This window comes from Cotesia typhae, unplaced genomic scaffold, assembly GCF_013202065.1.
Source record: "Cotesia typhae breed Kobodo isofemale line unplaced genomic scaffold, CoteBio_Ctyphae contig_119, whole genome shotgun sequence".
Taxonomy (NCBI): Eukaryota; Metazoa; Arthropoda; class Insecta; order Hymenoptera; family Braconidae; genus Cotesia; species Cotesia typhae.
Genome location: NW_027423712.1, coordinates 767,120 through 783,810, shown reverse-complemented (window position 1 = coordinate 783,810; position 16,691 = coordinate 767,120). Strand labels below are relative to the sequence as shown.

General features: G+C 33.8%; 2 protein-coding genes across 5 annotated transcripts; one reads left to right on the top strand and one right to left on the bottom strand.

Moving 5' to 3' along the window:
• Window positions 1–241: 241 nt before the first annotated feature.
• Inpp5e (Inositol-3-phosphate synthase) lies at window positions 242–5,857 on the bottom strand. 3 transcript variants are annotated; one of them, XM_074250574.1, is made up of 6 exons: window positions 5,292–5,857; window positions 4,513–5,108; window positions 1,939–2,251; window positions 1,319–1,878; window positions 560–1,028; window positions 242–483 (listed from the first exon to the last, which is right to left on the bottom strand). In XM_074250574.1, the coding sequence occupies exons 2-6, from the start codon at window positions 5,054–5,056 to the stop codon at window positions 366–368; spliced, it is 2,004 nt and encodes a 667-aa protein (XP_074106675.1). In that variant the 5' UTR covers window positions 5,057–5,108; window positions 5,292–5,857; the 3' UTR covers window positions 242–365. The 3 variants fall into 3 exon arrangements, with proteins under 3 accessions (XP_074106675.1, XP_074106667.1, XP_074106663.1); XM_074250566.1 differs by having other exon boundaries at window positions 4,513–5,857; XM_074250562.1 differs by lacking the exons at window positions 4,513–5,108; window positions 5,292–5,857 and adding an exon at window positions 2,780–4,138.
• Window positions 5,858–6,271: 414 nt separating this feature from the next.
• LOC141530305 (uncharacterized) lies at window positions 6,272–16,608 on the top strand. 2 transcript variants are annotated; one of them, XM_074247344.1, is made up of 8 exons: window positions 6,272–6,546; window positions 6,652–6,977; window positions 9,437–9,616; window positions 9,706–12,633; window positions 12,712–12,893; window positions 12,976–13,294; window positions 13,367–13,581; window positions 13,648–16,608. In XM_074247344.1, the coding sequence occupies exons 2-7, from the start codon at window positions 6,926–6,928 to the stop codon at window positions 13,567–13,569; spliced, it is 3,864 nt and encodes a 1,287-aa protein (XP_074103445.1). In that variant the 5' UTR covers window positions 6,272–6,546; window positions 6,652–6,925; the 3' UTR covers window positions 13,570–13,581; window positions 13,648–16,608. The 2 variants fall into 2 exon arrangements, with proteins under 2 accessions (XP_074103445.1, XP_074103436.1); XM_074247335.1 differs by having other exon boundaries at window positions 6,276–6,546; window positions 13,367–13,573.
• Window positions 16,609–16,691: the final 83 nt, after the last annotated feature.

Below are 16,691 nucleotides of genomic sequence, written 5' to 3'. Positions count from 1 at the left end.
TAAGTATATTAATAAATTTCTAATTTGTGTTATCAAAATGTGCATCAAATAATTGATCGATAGCAATTAATTAAATTATTAAATAAATTTAATTAAAATAAACAAAAATACTTGTAAGTGAAAACTTTCGATAATGAAAGTTATTTTTCTACTAAACAGTTTATGTACTTGAAATAAATACATATATAAAACTTTAAATTGAATACGTATTTCAAGACTAGATTCAAATTAAAAAAAAAGATTTTTAACAGATTAAATAAAAAAAAAAAAATTAATTTAATTTTAACTATGCGATTGCAAATAATAAATTATTTTTCTAAAATTATCCTGAGTTAAATTAATTAAATAAATAATATTATAATTATTTATTGCAATGAACAGACTTTAGAAGTACTAGAAGAGTCTTCGTCCATCGCAGCAGCTCGTCGCTTGATGCCCTCGAGGTAAATCTCTCGATTGAATAATCCAGCAGCCAAAGGAATCCTGAATTGACAAATATATTAATAAATTATTTATTTATAGAAATTTAATTGATAAAAAAACTTGCAAAGAAACTTACGTGTCAATTCCCGGGCGCACAGTTGTTTTGAATACACCCCAAACCGGTTTGTGATCAGATGTACAAATACTAGGCACCGAATCGTAAACAAGACACTCAATATTTCCGTCCTTGTTTGAATTGGTATTGTCATGACTAACCCGACGAATATATCCACGTGTGTGACCCTTTCCTTTGTAGAGAATACGATCAGTGTATGCAGGTGCCCGTTGTTTACTACTCGAGTCGAATGTTTGTGTTCCTGGGTCGTACTTATATGTAGGCGGAAAAGTTATTGGCGCCTCTTCAAACCCGCGAAGAACTGAACCTTCGTTCAGGACTGATCGCAATTGGTCTTTATTCATTGAAACTGCTGATGAACTAGGAAAATATGTATCCGTCACCCACTGAATCACCTCTTCTCGCGGCTGCGCCAAACGGAAATTTAAATCACCGCACCAGAAAACACAATCAAAGTTTTGTGTCACATCTGGAAATTAACAATTAAAATTAATCAATTGAAACTATTGTTCAGAATAATAATAGACAATAATCATAATACTGAAGCTAACTGACAATTATCAATTGTTTTAATTTTTATAAAAAATCAAAATTTATTAAAAAAAATTTCCATTTTTAATTTTTTTTTAATTTTCACATGTGAAATTTTTTTAGTCAATTTTTTTTTATAATAATTTTATTGTTATAAAATGATAAAATAATTTACGTCAGTCTTCAGTGTCATCAATAATTGACAGATTAGTTATTGTTATTATTCACCTTTATTTTTATGTTTTGTAGGCAAATCTTTAGGTAAGTCTAAATTCCGTACAATCCTCTTGATATCACTGACGCGCTCTTTAACTTTGTCCTGATGAGCCGTCAAATGAGCGGTGACAAAAAGAAAGCTCGTCCCAAATAACATGACAGCTAGCGCTACTGCTCCCTTTGTTCGGAAAGCAGTACCAGGTCGGGTAGAAAAGCTATCTTCTTCCGGAACGGAGCAAAACCAAATGAGGTCGCGTCTCAAAAATAAAACCAGGTGAAGAGTACCAAGACTCGCGCTAGTCAACAGCACGTGAGAAGGTCCCAGAGTTTCTTGAAGCGCAGCCTCCCATTCGCTTCGCTCAGAGTAAGATTCCTGAGTCCCAATCGCCAGTATGTCTGGAACAGTTGAGATTTCTGACGGTAACATCAAGTCGTTCAGTTGCTTCGGTGGTGATCTTCCATTCATATTCCACGTTCCAACGAAGATTTTTATCTCACGGTTGGGTAATACTTTTTCGAGTTCAGCTGGGCCAAGCAGCGAATTAACAGCAACGCGACCGTGCAAGTAATTGCTAGAATAAATAAATAAAATTAATTATAATTCTAATTAAGAGCAATTAAAATTTTTTTACCGCTCTCTAGCTTTCTGTGTAGGCATCAAATTGAGAACCTGAGCAGCGAGAAGCGACTGCTTGGCTAAATTATCCATCGACGCACCATCTGTCAGGATACCCGTACGTTCTTGCTTTCTAGGCAAGGCATCATGAGACGTGGAACGCGGCTTAAGATGTATCGGAACGCTTTTTACAGAATCTGGACTGGAATGTTGGGTAGAATTAGCTAGTGAATTAACCATCAGATTGTCTGCCGAGCGTCTGTGCAGCAGCTTATGCTTCATCTGCGTGGATATATGCGGGGAAGTCGAGTCCGACGACGATTGATCACCTGAAAAATAAAAAAAAAAACCTTCTTTAACTTTTTTGTTAGCATTCACCTGAATGATAATAAAGAAGACAAATAAACGATTCTTGCTGTCATTTTAGTTGGCTTCAATGCTAATCTAGTGACGCAAGTGTTATTGAATTTCGTCACTAAATAGTGTACTTTTTATGACCTAATTACGAGCGCCACCCTCGCTAATAAACATCAATTGGACTGATTACTTCATAGATCAACATTGAAGATATTGGCATAAATTTATGCAATCGTTAAAAGCACTTATAGCTATTCCGGGCTTGAAGAAGATGTACATACGCTGAATCTATTTAATCATACATATATATACTTATGAAAAGCTAAGCATTGAAAGTAATAATAGAGTATTACGTATACATTTATGGCAGTTCTTTTCGAAGATATTCTAAACAGTTGAAAATGTCAAGAGATAAATTATTTATTTATTCTGCGGTAGATAACATCATCATCATCATCATCAGATAAAAATAAGATTCCAGTTATTATTGATGAAAATACCTTTGTTACTTTTAATTGAGTGGTGGTGTTTTTTCGTCGAGTGATGGTTGTGAGAACAATGATACATTATGTATCCATACTGCTCTTCTTGGGGATTGTACCACTTTCTCTCCATCTCCAAAAAAAAATATGTTATATATTTTCCTGTGGTGAAATATAAATCCTTAATGTTTGTTTTTTCTGGCTCGGATTCAGATTCATCTTCGTCACAACTCGGGTATTCTAAGGAATCGGATTCGTCGCTATCAGAACTGCAACTGTGTCCTCTGTGTTTCTTTTCTTTGATCAATAACTGCTTGGTCGCTTTTACATCCATTTGCTTCGTTGCATCAATCATCTTTTTAACTTCTTCCTGAAGAATCACATCAGGATTCGCAGCAGCTACAATAATTGCAGAAACCAATTGTCCTTGGCCAGCACTAATTGTATCATCAATAACAATCTCCTGAACTTTGTTTATCTCCATTCTAGATTTTTCCATAAAATTTTTCTTGGCGCCCAAATTTCTATCAGAACCAGAGCTTGACTCAATTTTATTTATTTTATTATTACGCGATGGCCTCAAGGGCGTGTCATCCTGATTTGATAATCCAACAATACTTTTATTAATCCCCGCAATTTGTTGAACAAATTCACTTGTTTCAGAATTTTTGACTCCAACTTCACTTAATTCTGTTGAATTTTTATTATGCGCTTGTCCTGCAAGACTATCAGCAGTGACACATGTTATGCCTACCGGCTGTTTACCGCTTGTCATTCCATCTGCTCCTTTTTTTTTAACCGGCGATCCCTTGGGACTCTTAGTAGGTGTGTTGTCATCGGACGGATAATCCTCACTGTCAGAAGACTCTCTTGATTTATTAAAAGTCCTCGCAAAAGCACTGGACACTTTGTGTAAAAATGATTTCTTCTTTCCCCGTTTCTTCGGTGAATCTCGGTCAGACATTTTAACAATTATATTTATAAAACTTTTTTTTTAAATACAAGAAAAAGCTAACGGTACAACTGGCTCATCTATGACTGGCTCTATACTGAACGTGAGTCGACTGCGATACCAAGCTGCGTTAATATTGATGTACAACACACTGACATACCGCATACAGTGGTAGTAGTTTAATCGAAACCTCAACTACACTACTTTAAACTCTTCTTTCTTATTTAACCATCACATATCGATAGCAATTTACGACGCACTCCCACATTAGTTTTCTGATTCTTTTTATACCCGCACTCTTCTGTATATTTATTCCTATATACATTTGTACACAGTCAAGTAATTTTTCTTACTCGACTCGTACTTGGATTATATTACATACTGCACTCGTTAGTATAAACGAGGAAGTGAGGAGAATGGAGCGAACTGATGGCGCTAGATTATTCGTAAGACAGAGAAGGGATATCAAGGTCACATTGGTGATTCTCTGGTACACTTGTATGCTTGTAATTAATACCTCATTAATTTAATGACTAATTTTAAGGAGGAGCAACAGTGATATACACATTGCCTATAGCTATTGTCATTATCATGGACATTATTACCAATATCATCTTCTTCAATCATTACTGCAGTAATAATCTATATTACACGTGAATAAACTTTCAATCCTTAAAATAAAAAAAAAAAAAAAATTGGCTTTTTAAATAATAAATAAGCATAAAAACAAGCACGTGAAAATTAATTTAGCATATATTTAATAATTTTATAACAAATAAAAATTATAAATTACTAGTACCTTCTGCATATGCACTACGACGTTGTTCCTTAGCAACGGTGTGAGGTTTGCAAGCGTAGTCATGACAACACTTGTTTTTAAGCGCCGGTGACGTTCTAATCCCCTGGTAATTATGATGATAATGATGATTATGCGCGTGCTGGTGATTAGCTTGGCTTTCTACAACAGCGTTTGTTCTACAGTTTCCATTTAAAGATGCAACTTCAGACTTTACCGACGTGCGGCTGAGTGTGGGAGACAGCCTGCTCGCTGACAAACTCTGCGGCGGAGTTCTACTTCTCTCGGTCATGGCACAGCATAGAGATAATTTAGTGCTGGTATGCGAGCTATGCTGAGAGTTTTCCATCTTATTCTTACTGGTTAACAGTCCCATGTTGTTGGTTGTCAATTCTCTGTCATGTGTTTCTTTATTATTGTAGGACATCTCCATACATCCGACTCGGGTCTTCTTGTGCATCAGCATCTGACAGAGGGATTTTTTTTTCTGCTTGGTACGCGGTGATGACGTCTCTCCTTTTGACATCTCATTCCGGTCCTGCTCCATGCTCTTTTCAGTTCAATTATTTCATTAATTTTTTTATTTTTATTTGTAAATTCTACAAGATAAATATAATCTTATTATTTAGAGTTATTACTTGAAATAGTTGTCTTTAATTTGTCAGGTAATGGCAAGTGGCCAAAAACTTTAATCAACATAATTAGCACCGATATTGATTATAAATACTTAATCAATTTCTTAGTTGAATTTTAAATATATGAAGATATTTATTAGCACTTACAAATACATTGAATAGTTTTTTTTCTTCTTCTTCTTCAGTCTATTAGTGTTAATACTTTAATTAAATACATTAATTAATTATATATATGTAGTGACTTGGTCAAAAATAAGACTTGATGTTGACTAGAATATGTTGTTTTTTTTGACAGGTAATTAATTTTAGGTCGTGATTAATTTTAGGCACGACAATTCATTATTTACTCAACAATCCCATTTTAGTTATTTTAATAATATTGTTCTTCTTTATATATTATATATTATTTATAAATGTATATAAAAGAGAATTAGTGTGCAATGGCTCTCAAAACACCTGACATCGATTTACCGAAACTCTTCTATCCTTGTTATACTATTTAATACATTATGTGGTACACACGTAACATGACAATTAATAGTTATAACTAAAAACGTAGCCATTTTTATAATATTTTTAATTAACAATAATCACTTTTTTTTAAATAATTGTTAGGCGGCATTTTAATGGCTTGACACTGCTAAATATTAGTCACTTTTTTTGATAAATCAGTCATAGCCGCCTGCATCGTGTCACAACTCACGTCATGTCACTTTCCGCCATTGCCAATTACTAACAACTTAAACTATTGCGCATCCACTCCGCGCATCAGTCAAAATATTTTCTACAGGTATTTTTTAATTTAAACAAATAAAATTTTTTTTATTATTATTATTTACTAATTATTGTTTCATTACAGATTATTTATTTCTTCAGAAGAAATGTGTAAAAAAATTTTAATTTTAAAAAAATAATTTATTTTTAGTGTTTAAGACAAACAATTGATTAAAAGAAAAAAAAATGTCTAAAAAATTATTTTTCATTACAATTTTTATAGCTCTTTTTTTTTTTTTTTTTTTTTTTTTTTTAACACTTTGTTAATTATGTAGGAACATTCAAAATTTCGCGCGCTTCAATATCAGGTCCTAGCGCCATCTTTTACGTCAAATTCAAACAAGGAATGACGTCACTTCGTATACATGCAGCCGGCTTAAATGTAGTGTGCGTTTATTAATAAGTAGTGTGCAAATATAAACGTATACAAAGAAAAGAAAAAGACAGTTGATCTAGTAAATAACGACGACGGTTACCTCGTGGAATTGCGTCACAACAACGTGTGTTTACGTTTTGAGATAATAGTATGTAAACAAAAAGATATCGTTTAAATAATTTTCTTGATTACTTAAGAGGTGTTCCTGTGAATGATTTATTATTTTTATTTTCCCCCGATTATTGGTTAAAGGTACATCAAATAAATAAACAATTAAATAAAAATAAAAATAAAAAATTATTTATTAATATAAATTATTATTTTATTTATTATTAACTTGAGTTTAAATAATTTCAGGTGAACTTTGAGTGTACAAGAACATTTAATGATTTATTTTTAAGGGCGGTTACTTGTAAGCCTGTGGAAAATTCTAGACTTTATTTTCACTTCTGTGTTTACTGCGTACTAGCTGTAGTTTTAAAATTTATTTGTCAGTGTCCTTATTGATCGGCAAAAAAAAAAAACTATTGACACTAACTGCAGGGTGAATAGACCCGGTGGATGCAGGGTATCGTCGAGAAGATGACGGTGTTCGAAGTGATGCTGATCGAAAACGTAAAACGTTTCGAAAATGCGCGGTAAAGAAACAATGAATACGTCATTGGGATGGGCAAGAGAATACGGTTTGTAATTTGAGTACTTTTTGAATACTTATTTATAATTTCCTACTATTGTTTCTTTTACACTAATCAGTTATTGGCTGTCATCAATATAACATCAGCAAAACATTTAATGATTGGCTTTGCTGGAATAATTCTGGTGTCTTTTAGAAAAATGATTCGAGAGTTGCGGTAAATAAGAAAACAGGAAAAGCTGTTTCCCAGTCAAGCGCTAATCCACTTCCGATTGACGGATTGCATCTCATATCTTACATGCTGAAATATTAAACCTGGGTTATTTTTAATAAAACACAAGTAGGGAAAAAATAAAAAACAATAATGGCACAACGTCATTTCCCTTCCATGTACACGCGTACAAAAGCATTGTTGTGTTCTATAAATTTCTCCAATAGAATGCTAACATGTATGCCCACGTGTTGATTGACCTGTAAGCATATTTTATCATAATTAAATTCTTCGTCCGTATATTTAATTTATTATAAGCCGACTTGTAATTATTATCAGCTGGTTGTCTTTGTCTTATGCTGGGAGAAAAAAAAAAAGTACTGGATTAAATATTAAATATTAAATTTTTTGTTTCATGCAGTTGTATCCAATCGACTTTAGCCTGGTGATGCGAAAAATAATTCATCCGGGCTTTACTTAGTGATTATTTATTTGTTTTCTGATAAAGCCGCGGGAAAGTTGGGCACTGGTCAGATGACGATCTCAATGCAGATGTCCGCCTAATAGTGTCAGTTGACAAAAAAATTGTGCGTACATTAGATACATGTATGTATACACACATACACACATGTAGAAGAAAAAAGTACAGGCAAATAAAAGGGAAAAAAAAATAAAAAATAATAAACCAAAAAAAGCAAGTACGAAAAAAATAAAAGAGACGTGTGCAAGAGAGAAAGAGAGAAGGCGTGATCCACGACGACTATTCTGCGCCGCCACCACGAGGTGTCAGCATCGGGCTTGCCCAAAGGCTGGCTAACAGCCACCATTGTTGAGTCCTGCATTTGCTTGATGCCCCGACGAGATTTTTCTTTGGTCAAGAAAAATCATAAATTATCAAGGCGCCCGGTCGCGGGCTTCGCGGCAAAGGTGCGTACACACACGTTATTGATATCAACGTGACGACAACTACGTATTACACGTTTTTCCATCCGATAAATTTACAACACTTGCCTTCTTATTTTTTTTTTTTTTTTTAGTTATATTATAATGTATTATACCTACATATATTAACCCACGTTGATATTGCAGTTGGGAGGGAGAAGATCCGCGCGAGAGTTACACGTTTTTCGTGTTACCGCAAAACAGAGTATAAATAATTAACGGAGCTCAAGACTTAGTGTTGGATTTATTATTGCAGTGAGTTTTTAGTTTTAGTTTTGCATTAAGTTTCGAGTTATCTGGTTGGTATTGTAAGTTTGTAAAAAGAGAAGTGGCTGGCAAAACAAGTGGCTGATAAATAACTTTTGTCTCTACGTGCTGCGTTACTTGCTTTCTGTTTCTCCAGATAGATGTTTATAAAAGCTAAAAATTTTTGTTTTACATTATTTTACTATCTTTTCAGATGTAACTAGTTTGTGGTGGACTGATTATTATGGTGCGTCGTTTACCTTGCTCAACGAATAATTACCTACACTAGAGGGTACACGAGTAGTGCTGCTGCTACTGCTGTTGCTGGTTAATGCTTTTACTCGGCCACAACTTACGCCGGCACGCGTCTCGATCACGTCGTCACGAACACTCGTGTTATTTTGTGTTTTGTGGATCATTTGTCAAAAGTTTGTCGTGACTACGTCAACCATTTAAATTACCTGCTGAAATAATGGAGTGAAGTTATCATTCTTTTATCCCTAGGATGGTTATTGGTAGTTTTAAATCTCTTGTTTGTGATATTGGATTTTATTTAGAAGGGATTCGAATATACAGACGGCTTTGATCTACATATTGGTGTGTTTTGGTCGAATGACTTTGGACATGGCTTTTAAAGTTACGGCGTGTTTTGCTTGCGCCGCACCTTTTTATTCCTAAAGACTGATGTCTTTGAACATGCTTTATTGTTGATTTTATCTGGGATTATTATCAATTGATTTCCAACTTTTGTTACTCTTGATAGCAAATTCAATTGATATTTGTGTAGTATCAATAGATTCTTATTTAGGCTATGGTGATATCGAGAGTTTGTTTTAACCTTTTTTGGAGTATCTGCTCGGATAATTTATTGTACGACAAATGAATGAAAATTCATTGGTAATTGTTGATATAGTTTGGTTATTTTAAAAATTGTTTTGCTGGGTTTAGTATTATGTAATTGTATACTTAAAACAACAGCTGTATTGTCTACATCACTAAATTACTTCACAGTATAAATTTAAAATAGTAATGACAAATATACCAATAATCACAATAATAATATTAACAACAGAAATAATAATAATAATAATTTTCTTTTGTGTTTTCAGGACCAACAACTCGGATTGAGGTACCAGACACTGAGATTGACATTGGAAAAATAGATTGTCAGCTGAGCAGCAATAATAATTATCAGAATATACCTCATTTAAATCTGACTAATTTTGACCCTCATTTTGTGTCTCAGAATGGTTTGAATTATTGGAATCACAATATAGCCCCGTATGATGGTAATTATTTAAACTAATTTTATTTTAATTATTTTTAATTACAATGTTTGTTTAAAAGAATTTTTTCCAAACGTTTGTTAATGTTCCAGGGCTACCATTATTGGGATACGCTCCTCAGTGGGCGCTTCCATCGACTCAATCTCAATGGGATCATCAAGAAAACCCACTTTTAGCATACAACAGTACATATGTACCGAGGAGCTTGAATAAAAATATCATAAATATTCCTAAAGAACTAAACACGTGGTATTCGCCGAGCAATTGCAAAGATTCACACACGGCAATTGAACTCGCTAAACCGATTGTCGAGTTAACACCACCGAAGAATACGGTACAAGATCAGCCAGTTGACTTGTCAGTACGTTCGGTTAAAAACAATCTCTGCCTTGAAGACTGTAAGACAAAATTAACAAGTCACAAAGACTTGAAGCATAATTCAGTATCAAAGTGTGAAGCTAAAGAGTTGCTGTCACCTACTATTAAAAATTACCATTCCAAAGAAGAAATAAACTTTGTATTACCTAGTAGTAAAATAAAAACACAAAAGTGTAATTTGTATTCACCGACATTTTGCTCGAAAGAGTCGAGCGGAATTTTCTGGCCTACGAAGAAGTTGGATGTAGACGCTTGTGACTTAAAGGACGAGCAAACTGTAGAAAATCAGCCAAAAAGTCTAAACCTGTTATCGCAAAATATTTGGGAGGATTTCGCGATGTCTGGACAGTACCCAGGACACAGTAGGCCGCCAGTTGGCACACCACCGCCACAAGCTGTCTGGAATCACTTGACAATGACTCAAGGCTCTGGACTTAATCTTCATCCAACAGCCTTATCAGGCGCGACACTAAATCCAGCTGGATTTTACACCCACCCGTCAATGGCAAGAACATCTCACTTGTCGTCTCAATTGACTCCACAGCTGGCTCATACTCAGGCACCACCTACGTGGCATACACCCACGGTGCCTTCAAAAAATGTTACTTCTAATGCGCCTGGTAATCCGCTATTTAGTTTACAAATGCTTGTCGACAATAGACAAAATCAAAATCAGTATCGCAGCTCACCTGGCTCTCAGAGTACTCTAGATCTCTCAGCGACTTCTGAGATGGCGGAAAATTACTCGAGAATGACTCAGGAAATACCTATAAGTCTGACTGCACGTAGTGTAGATAAAGGCAGCCGTAATGGTAATATTATATCACCCCCAATTCCGTTGAACGGTGAAACGTCATCTGACAGTGGGATAAGTTCCTCCGTACCGACGCCAAATTCCCTTGGAGATCCTGTAACATTATCGTTATCAACCAAGGACCAACTTTTGACCACCCCCAAGATAACGGTTAAGAATTTCGAAAGTAATCTTAAAGGCGTGGCAAATCTTCATGATAAAATGAAGGAGCTAACTGGTGGTGTTGATAATTTTACTCAGAAAATGATTAATTTACCGCCGAGCGTCACTATCGAGAGAGTACTGCCGGATAAAAAAGACACTGAACCAGTTAAAGTAAAAGACTCGCTTAGTGTTATTGCACAGGGGCCGCGCAGTGTACTGCCTGTTATAGTAAATCTGACTTCAAGGTTAGATAAAGACGTGACAGACAGCCCAAAGCGTGAGCCTTCGTCTGAGCGAGATCGTAAAATTGATGAAATGAATGTAAGATCTCCTAAGAATCTTCCTAAACGGGGTAAAAAAGGCGTTGATTCGTTGTTGGAAAAACTCGAAGGTGGAAACAAGAAACTCGGTAATACTGAGAATATTGGCTCTGTCATTGTAACCCCAGTCGAGGAAATTAAAGACACTTGTAGTGTAAAAAGTATGTCCCCAGAAAGGCAAAAATCTAAATCACCGACCAGAGAAGATGATGTCGTCTCTCCCGAGTTCAGCAATGACGACTCAAATGATAATATGAAACAACGGCGGAAACGAAAGCTCGAAAAACCTGTAAGGCTGAGTAAGGATTCAAAAATGGAAGTCGAAGACATGGAATTAGAGCCTACGGAACCGCGAGAACCTAGAATATGTGAAACAGTCCGTGAAGAACTTGAGGAGGCAACTTCTCCCCCAGTGCCAGTAATCCCTCTACAAAAAGATGAAATTAGATTAGAAAAGAGATTAGAGCAAGCTAAAACAAATGAAGAAACAACAGTTTCGATTATGACAAAAGCTAATCAGGATAAAGTTGAAGAAAATGAACCCGTAAGAAGGCGAAGCAGTAGTGAAGGATCTTCCTCGACAACTAATCCTGCACCGACGAATAATCAGCGGGTCAGGAGAAAATCCAGTGACGATGTAAGTGAATTCTCGAAAATAACCAGTCCTAAGGGCGTTAATAATGCAATACAGTTCAACGAGGTTGAATCAGAGCTCGAAAAAATGTTTGCCGGTATTGTTGAGACAGATACTGATGTAAAAAAGGATCAGAAAATAGAAGGCTCGACGACGGCTACCGCTACAACGACAACGACGACTACTACGACAATAGACGCTAATGTAGGGTTGGATCCATTGAAACAAGAGACTGGTGATGATATTAAAACGGAAAGCATAGACACACTCAATACAACTAATCCTACAGACGTAACGTCTACAGTGGGAACTAAACCGCCGGCGAAGAAAGGAAAGAAGGGCAGAGCGCGGGCGAAAAAACGAAAAGCTTCGAGAGCACCTCCGGAAAATATGTTCGGGCCTCATGTCGGTGAAGATATTGGGCTGAAAGACGCCAAACGGAGAAAGCAATCAAAAGGCTTGAAGAAAAAGTTCGAGGCTGGAAAGAAAAAGAAACCCGATGGTTTGAGAGAAATAGCCTACGATTCGGGGTCGAATGCTAGCTCGATAAGATCAAGAGGTCCTGTTGTTCATGTCGAAGGCCCGAGAGACAGTCCTCTGAGTGTTCAGGTCGTTAATGCACCTCGAGAAGAAGAAGAGGAGAAGAGCAAAGAGAAGCGAAAGAGTGTTGGAAATGGAAATGTCGGGCGGAGTAAGAGACTGAGTCATCAGAATGATCTTGATTATCGTGGTATGTATTACTATTTGTTTGTAATCTTAATTGTTTGTGGAGACGGTACGTGATGAATAATAATTATTTTTATTACAGGAAAAGTAAGCAAAGCTGGTCTCTTTAGTTCGACTTTATCATCACGATACGACGCCCATACTACTGACTCAACGTGGATATGTGTGTTTTGCAAACAAGGACCTCATTATGTCGTCCCTGGAGATCCTTCTCGGCCGCATCCTAATTTAGCCGGGCCCCATATAGCCCCTGGAACCTACACGGTACTTACAAGAGTCTTTTAATTTGTAACAAATCGTTTTATTTTCCGTTTAACGGTGGATTAACATTATTTTATTCGTCAAGGTACCCGCGGGAGTGCTCAGCGATCTCTTTGGTCCTTATTTAATTGGGAAAGAGCGACTCGAAGAAAGTATTCTGTCTGCAGATGAGCAAGAAATAACGACTGAACAAAAGAAAGGAGGGAAGAATAAACGTAGCTTAAGGTACGCTGGTTTAGCGGATATGTTTTCCGCTAAAATGGGAAAAAAGAAGAGGAACTCAGTTGAAGCCAACACCCCGACCGTGTTCACGGGGATGACGCTTATTCCTGGCGATGAACAGCGGTGGGAAGTGTGGCTTCATGAGCAATGCGCTGTCTGGGCTGCTGGAGTTTACCTAGCTGGTAAGTATTTTTTTTTTTTTATAAATGTCCCTTAAGAAGTAGAAATTATAATTTTGGCTTTGCTTCTTCAAGGTGGACGAGTTACTGGACTTCAGGAAGCTGTCTGGGATGCGACAAAGTCTATTTGCAATGCTTGCGGAATGACTGGGGCTAATATTGGTTGTGTTAAGCGAGGATGTAAGGATGTTACACATTATCCTTGTGCTTTGTCTAAAGGCTGGCATCTTGATAACATGCAATACATCCCCAAGTGCAGTCTACACCGAGTAACGTGAAATCGTAAGCTGGTGAATTTAAAATAAATTAAAATAATTATTATAATATTAAGGAATAACTAAAGATTGCTGTTACAGATGAAAATTAAATTGATACTCAAGTGTACTCTCTTTAAGATGTGAGTTTCGATACACCTAGGGACTAATGGATGATTTGATAAATGTAAAATGATGTGTACCATAAGCAAAAATATTGATAGTTATTATAATAATGATAATAAGTGTGTTAATATGGTAAAACGGTTTAACGAGACGATGAAGTCTCTTGGATGAGTGGACTATTTAATCGCAGTGTTCGAGCATACAAGCAAGATATTTGTTACGAAGAATTGACGATTATGTAAATGGGCTCTTCGTTGACTGGATTTAATTGACTTTCTTGGCCCGTGGCCTTGAACCGTGGCCTTTTTCGATTTAATATTTAAAACAAAACAATACAAAAAAAAAAAAAAAAAATATGAAAAACTAATTACAAATAGAAAACAAAATTAATATGCGAATGTCGTCCTTTTTATTTTAGTGCAGCGATTGTAGAGCAGCTTTTGTACAAAAGCCTTCATTACAGCCTTCTCGGACACGGCGAACCAGGCGTTTGTTTACTAACGTCAACAACAATCAACGTACTCGTGTATAAACAATACAAAATAATTATAATATTAATAATGATGATGGTAATAATAATTATTATAATAGTTACAACAATTATAAGAATAATTATAGTAGCATTACTTCATTTTACAGTCAATGACGTATGATTTTGTCCGACTTCATTGTAAATATTAATGTAACAAAGTTCAAAAGACAAGTCTAGGATAGAGAGACATTTACGTTTCTAATTAATTGATTTATTTTCAACAAATATTGTATTATTTATTCTAAATTATACAACACACTTTGATTTTTTTTATAATAATCGAGCAATTAATTGATTAATTATAATTTATTTTTTTTTTTATTTCATTATTGAAATATCCGAACAATTTTTAATTGAAAAATGATACCATCAATCATAACTTTTGTTTATATTTACTTATAGAGGAAGTGATTATTCTATTTTTTTTTTTTTTTTTTTTATATTTTACTTTCACAAATGATTTGTAAATCTTTACAATTGATTCGTTGTACAAATTTATTGTACTTTAATTAATTACATCATTAATGTTTTTTTATTAATGCAAGTGTTGCGATAAAAAAATAATTTGTTTTGATTGATAAATTTTTATCTAAAGATAATATTTATCGTCTTGATTAATTGTCTTATTAGTTACTATTATTGAAATAGAAATTAATTAATCGTTTCCAAAATTAATCATCACAATAAAATTGTAAATTATCAATATCATTGTTACTGTTGGTATTATTAATTACTACTAAAAATGAATTGCAGAATAGTATAAGCGATACTAAAAATATAATACAAGTTTTATTTTTAAATTAACTAATAATTCTTTATTTAAAAAATTACTGTCGCGTTGTAAAGCGACTATAAATTTATTTTAATTTTTTTTCCGTGAGAAATTTGTATAAAGGTAACGATATACATATAGACCATATTGTAAATAGCATTTATCATGTAGGGAAAAATATAAATATACATGAATATAACAATGTATGTATGTATCAATATGTACACTTAGTAAAAGTAAAGAAATTTTTTTTTTTTTTTCGAGCTCATAAAATAATTATTAATTTTAATTATATTAAATAGCGTTTAGCAACGAAGATTCATTATCAATAACAAAGAATGCAAAAGATAAGATCATTTGTAAATAATGTAGTTTAAATATCGTGGATTTATTGTTGAGACGAAATAAAATCGTGTGAATGATGATAAGTAATGCGACAACTTAAAACAATAATTTCGCAAAAAAAAAAAAATAAATAAATAAATACGAAAACACAAAAAAAATAAAAATAATGATAATAAAATAAGAAAACAATGGATATTAATTAATTAATAATAATAAAGCAGCATAATTTTATTTTTAGGATAACATTGATAAACTGACTTGATCATGAATTCATAATAAGACAATTAATGTAGTCTGGATGTTTTATTAAAAATGAAATAGATTGTAACGCTTAAATTTAATAAGACTACACCTTGAAAATGACGCTTATATTCTACAATTGTGTATCAAAAACATAAATGAGTTTATTAATTTGAATGAGAATGATTTGAGGTGTAATATTGATTGTGATACGATAATTAAATGACTTTAAAAAATAAAATGAATTTATGCCTGTGACTTTGCGTACAGCGAGCAGTTTAATTAAAAAAACTAACTTGAGAACTAAACTCAAAAATGTATATCAAAGCATGAGAGTAATTTGAAATAAATAAATTAATTGCATGTAAGAAATTTTATTTTCTGGGAACACGTTTATGAATTATATCCGATCCTAGTCTGTATAGATAATTGTGAAAGTGATCAAACTTAAATTTATCGAGTGCTTTTTGTACGCACAGTTTTCGAGCTCTTGATTAACAATTAAAATTGTGTGTGCAAGTGTGTAGTGTGCAAATGTGTGTGCTGGTAAAAAAATAAAATAACAAAAAAATGAATGAACTATTAAATAATTTAAAAAAATAAACAGAGTAATTAGTAACAGAGATTTACCTTAATAAACTCGATGAGAACTCATGTGAATCTAGTTATCGCAGAGCCTATTGAAATTTGTAAAAACTCTTAATTAGGAACCAGATAATGATTCAAGTAAAATTATTACTATTATTACTGACTATAAATATAAATTGTAACATAAAATGTCGAATTGTAGGACAAATCTGATGGTTAAAGTGATCGGTAGGCCCTTTCACTAGATTACTTATATTATTATTAACACAAAAGGATATTGTTTCTATAAAAATTGGTAGATATTTTTACTTCTGCGATTAATCACTGTAATTACTCAATTTTCTATTCGATTCAATTTATTTCAGTGTATTATTTGTATATTTTTAGAAATACGCATTTTTGTGACCTGGTTTTGATAGATTCTTGTTATTAATTAAAAGAAAAATGCAAAAAAAAAAAAGGAATACAAGTAAATAATATCAATTTTTTGCCGTCTAATTATATGTACATCCTTTCTTTCTTAAGGATTGTCACTGGAAACTG

Bases quoted from the DNA above. Each gene is read 5' to 3' on its own strand.
- Inpp5e (XM_074250562.1), bottom strand. From the start codon at position 3,725: ATGTCTGACCGAGATTCACCGAAGAAACGGGGAAAGAAGAAATCATTT. The intron at 2,252-2,779 runs GTATTTTCATCA...TTTATTTTTCAG, and splicing joins CTCAATTAAAAGTAACAAAG to GTGATCAATCGTCGTCGGAC. The intron at 1,029-1,318 runs GTGAATAATAAC...GTTAATTTCCAG, and splicing joins TACAAAACATAAAAATAAAG to ATGTGACACAAAACTTTGAT.
- LOC141530305 (XM_074247344.1), top strand. From the start codon at position 6,926: ATGCGCGGTAAAGAAACAATGAATACGTCATTGGGATGGGCAAGAGAA. The intron at 6,978-9,436 runs GTTTGTAATTTG...TTGTGTTTTCAG, and splicing joins GGGATGGGCAAGAGAATACG to GACCAACAACTCGGATTGAG. The intron at 12,894-12,975 runs GTACTTACAAGA...TTATTCGTCAAG, and splicing joins TAGCCCCTGGAACCTACACG to GTACCCGCGGGAGTGCTCAG.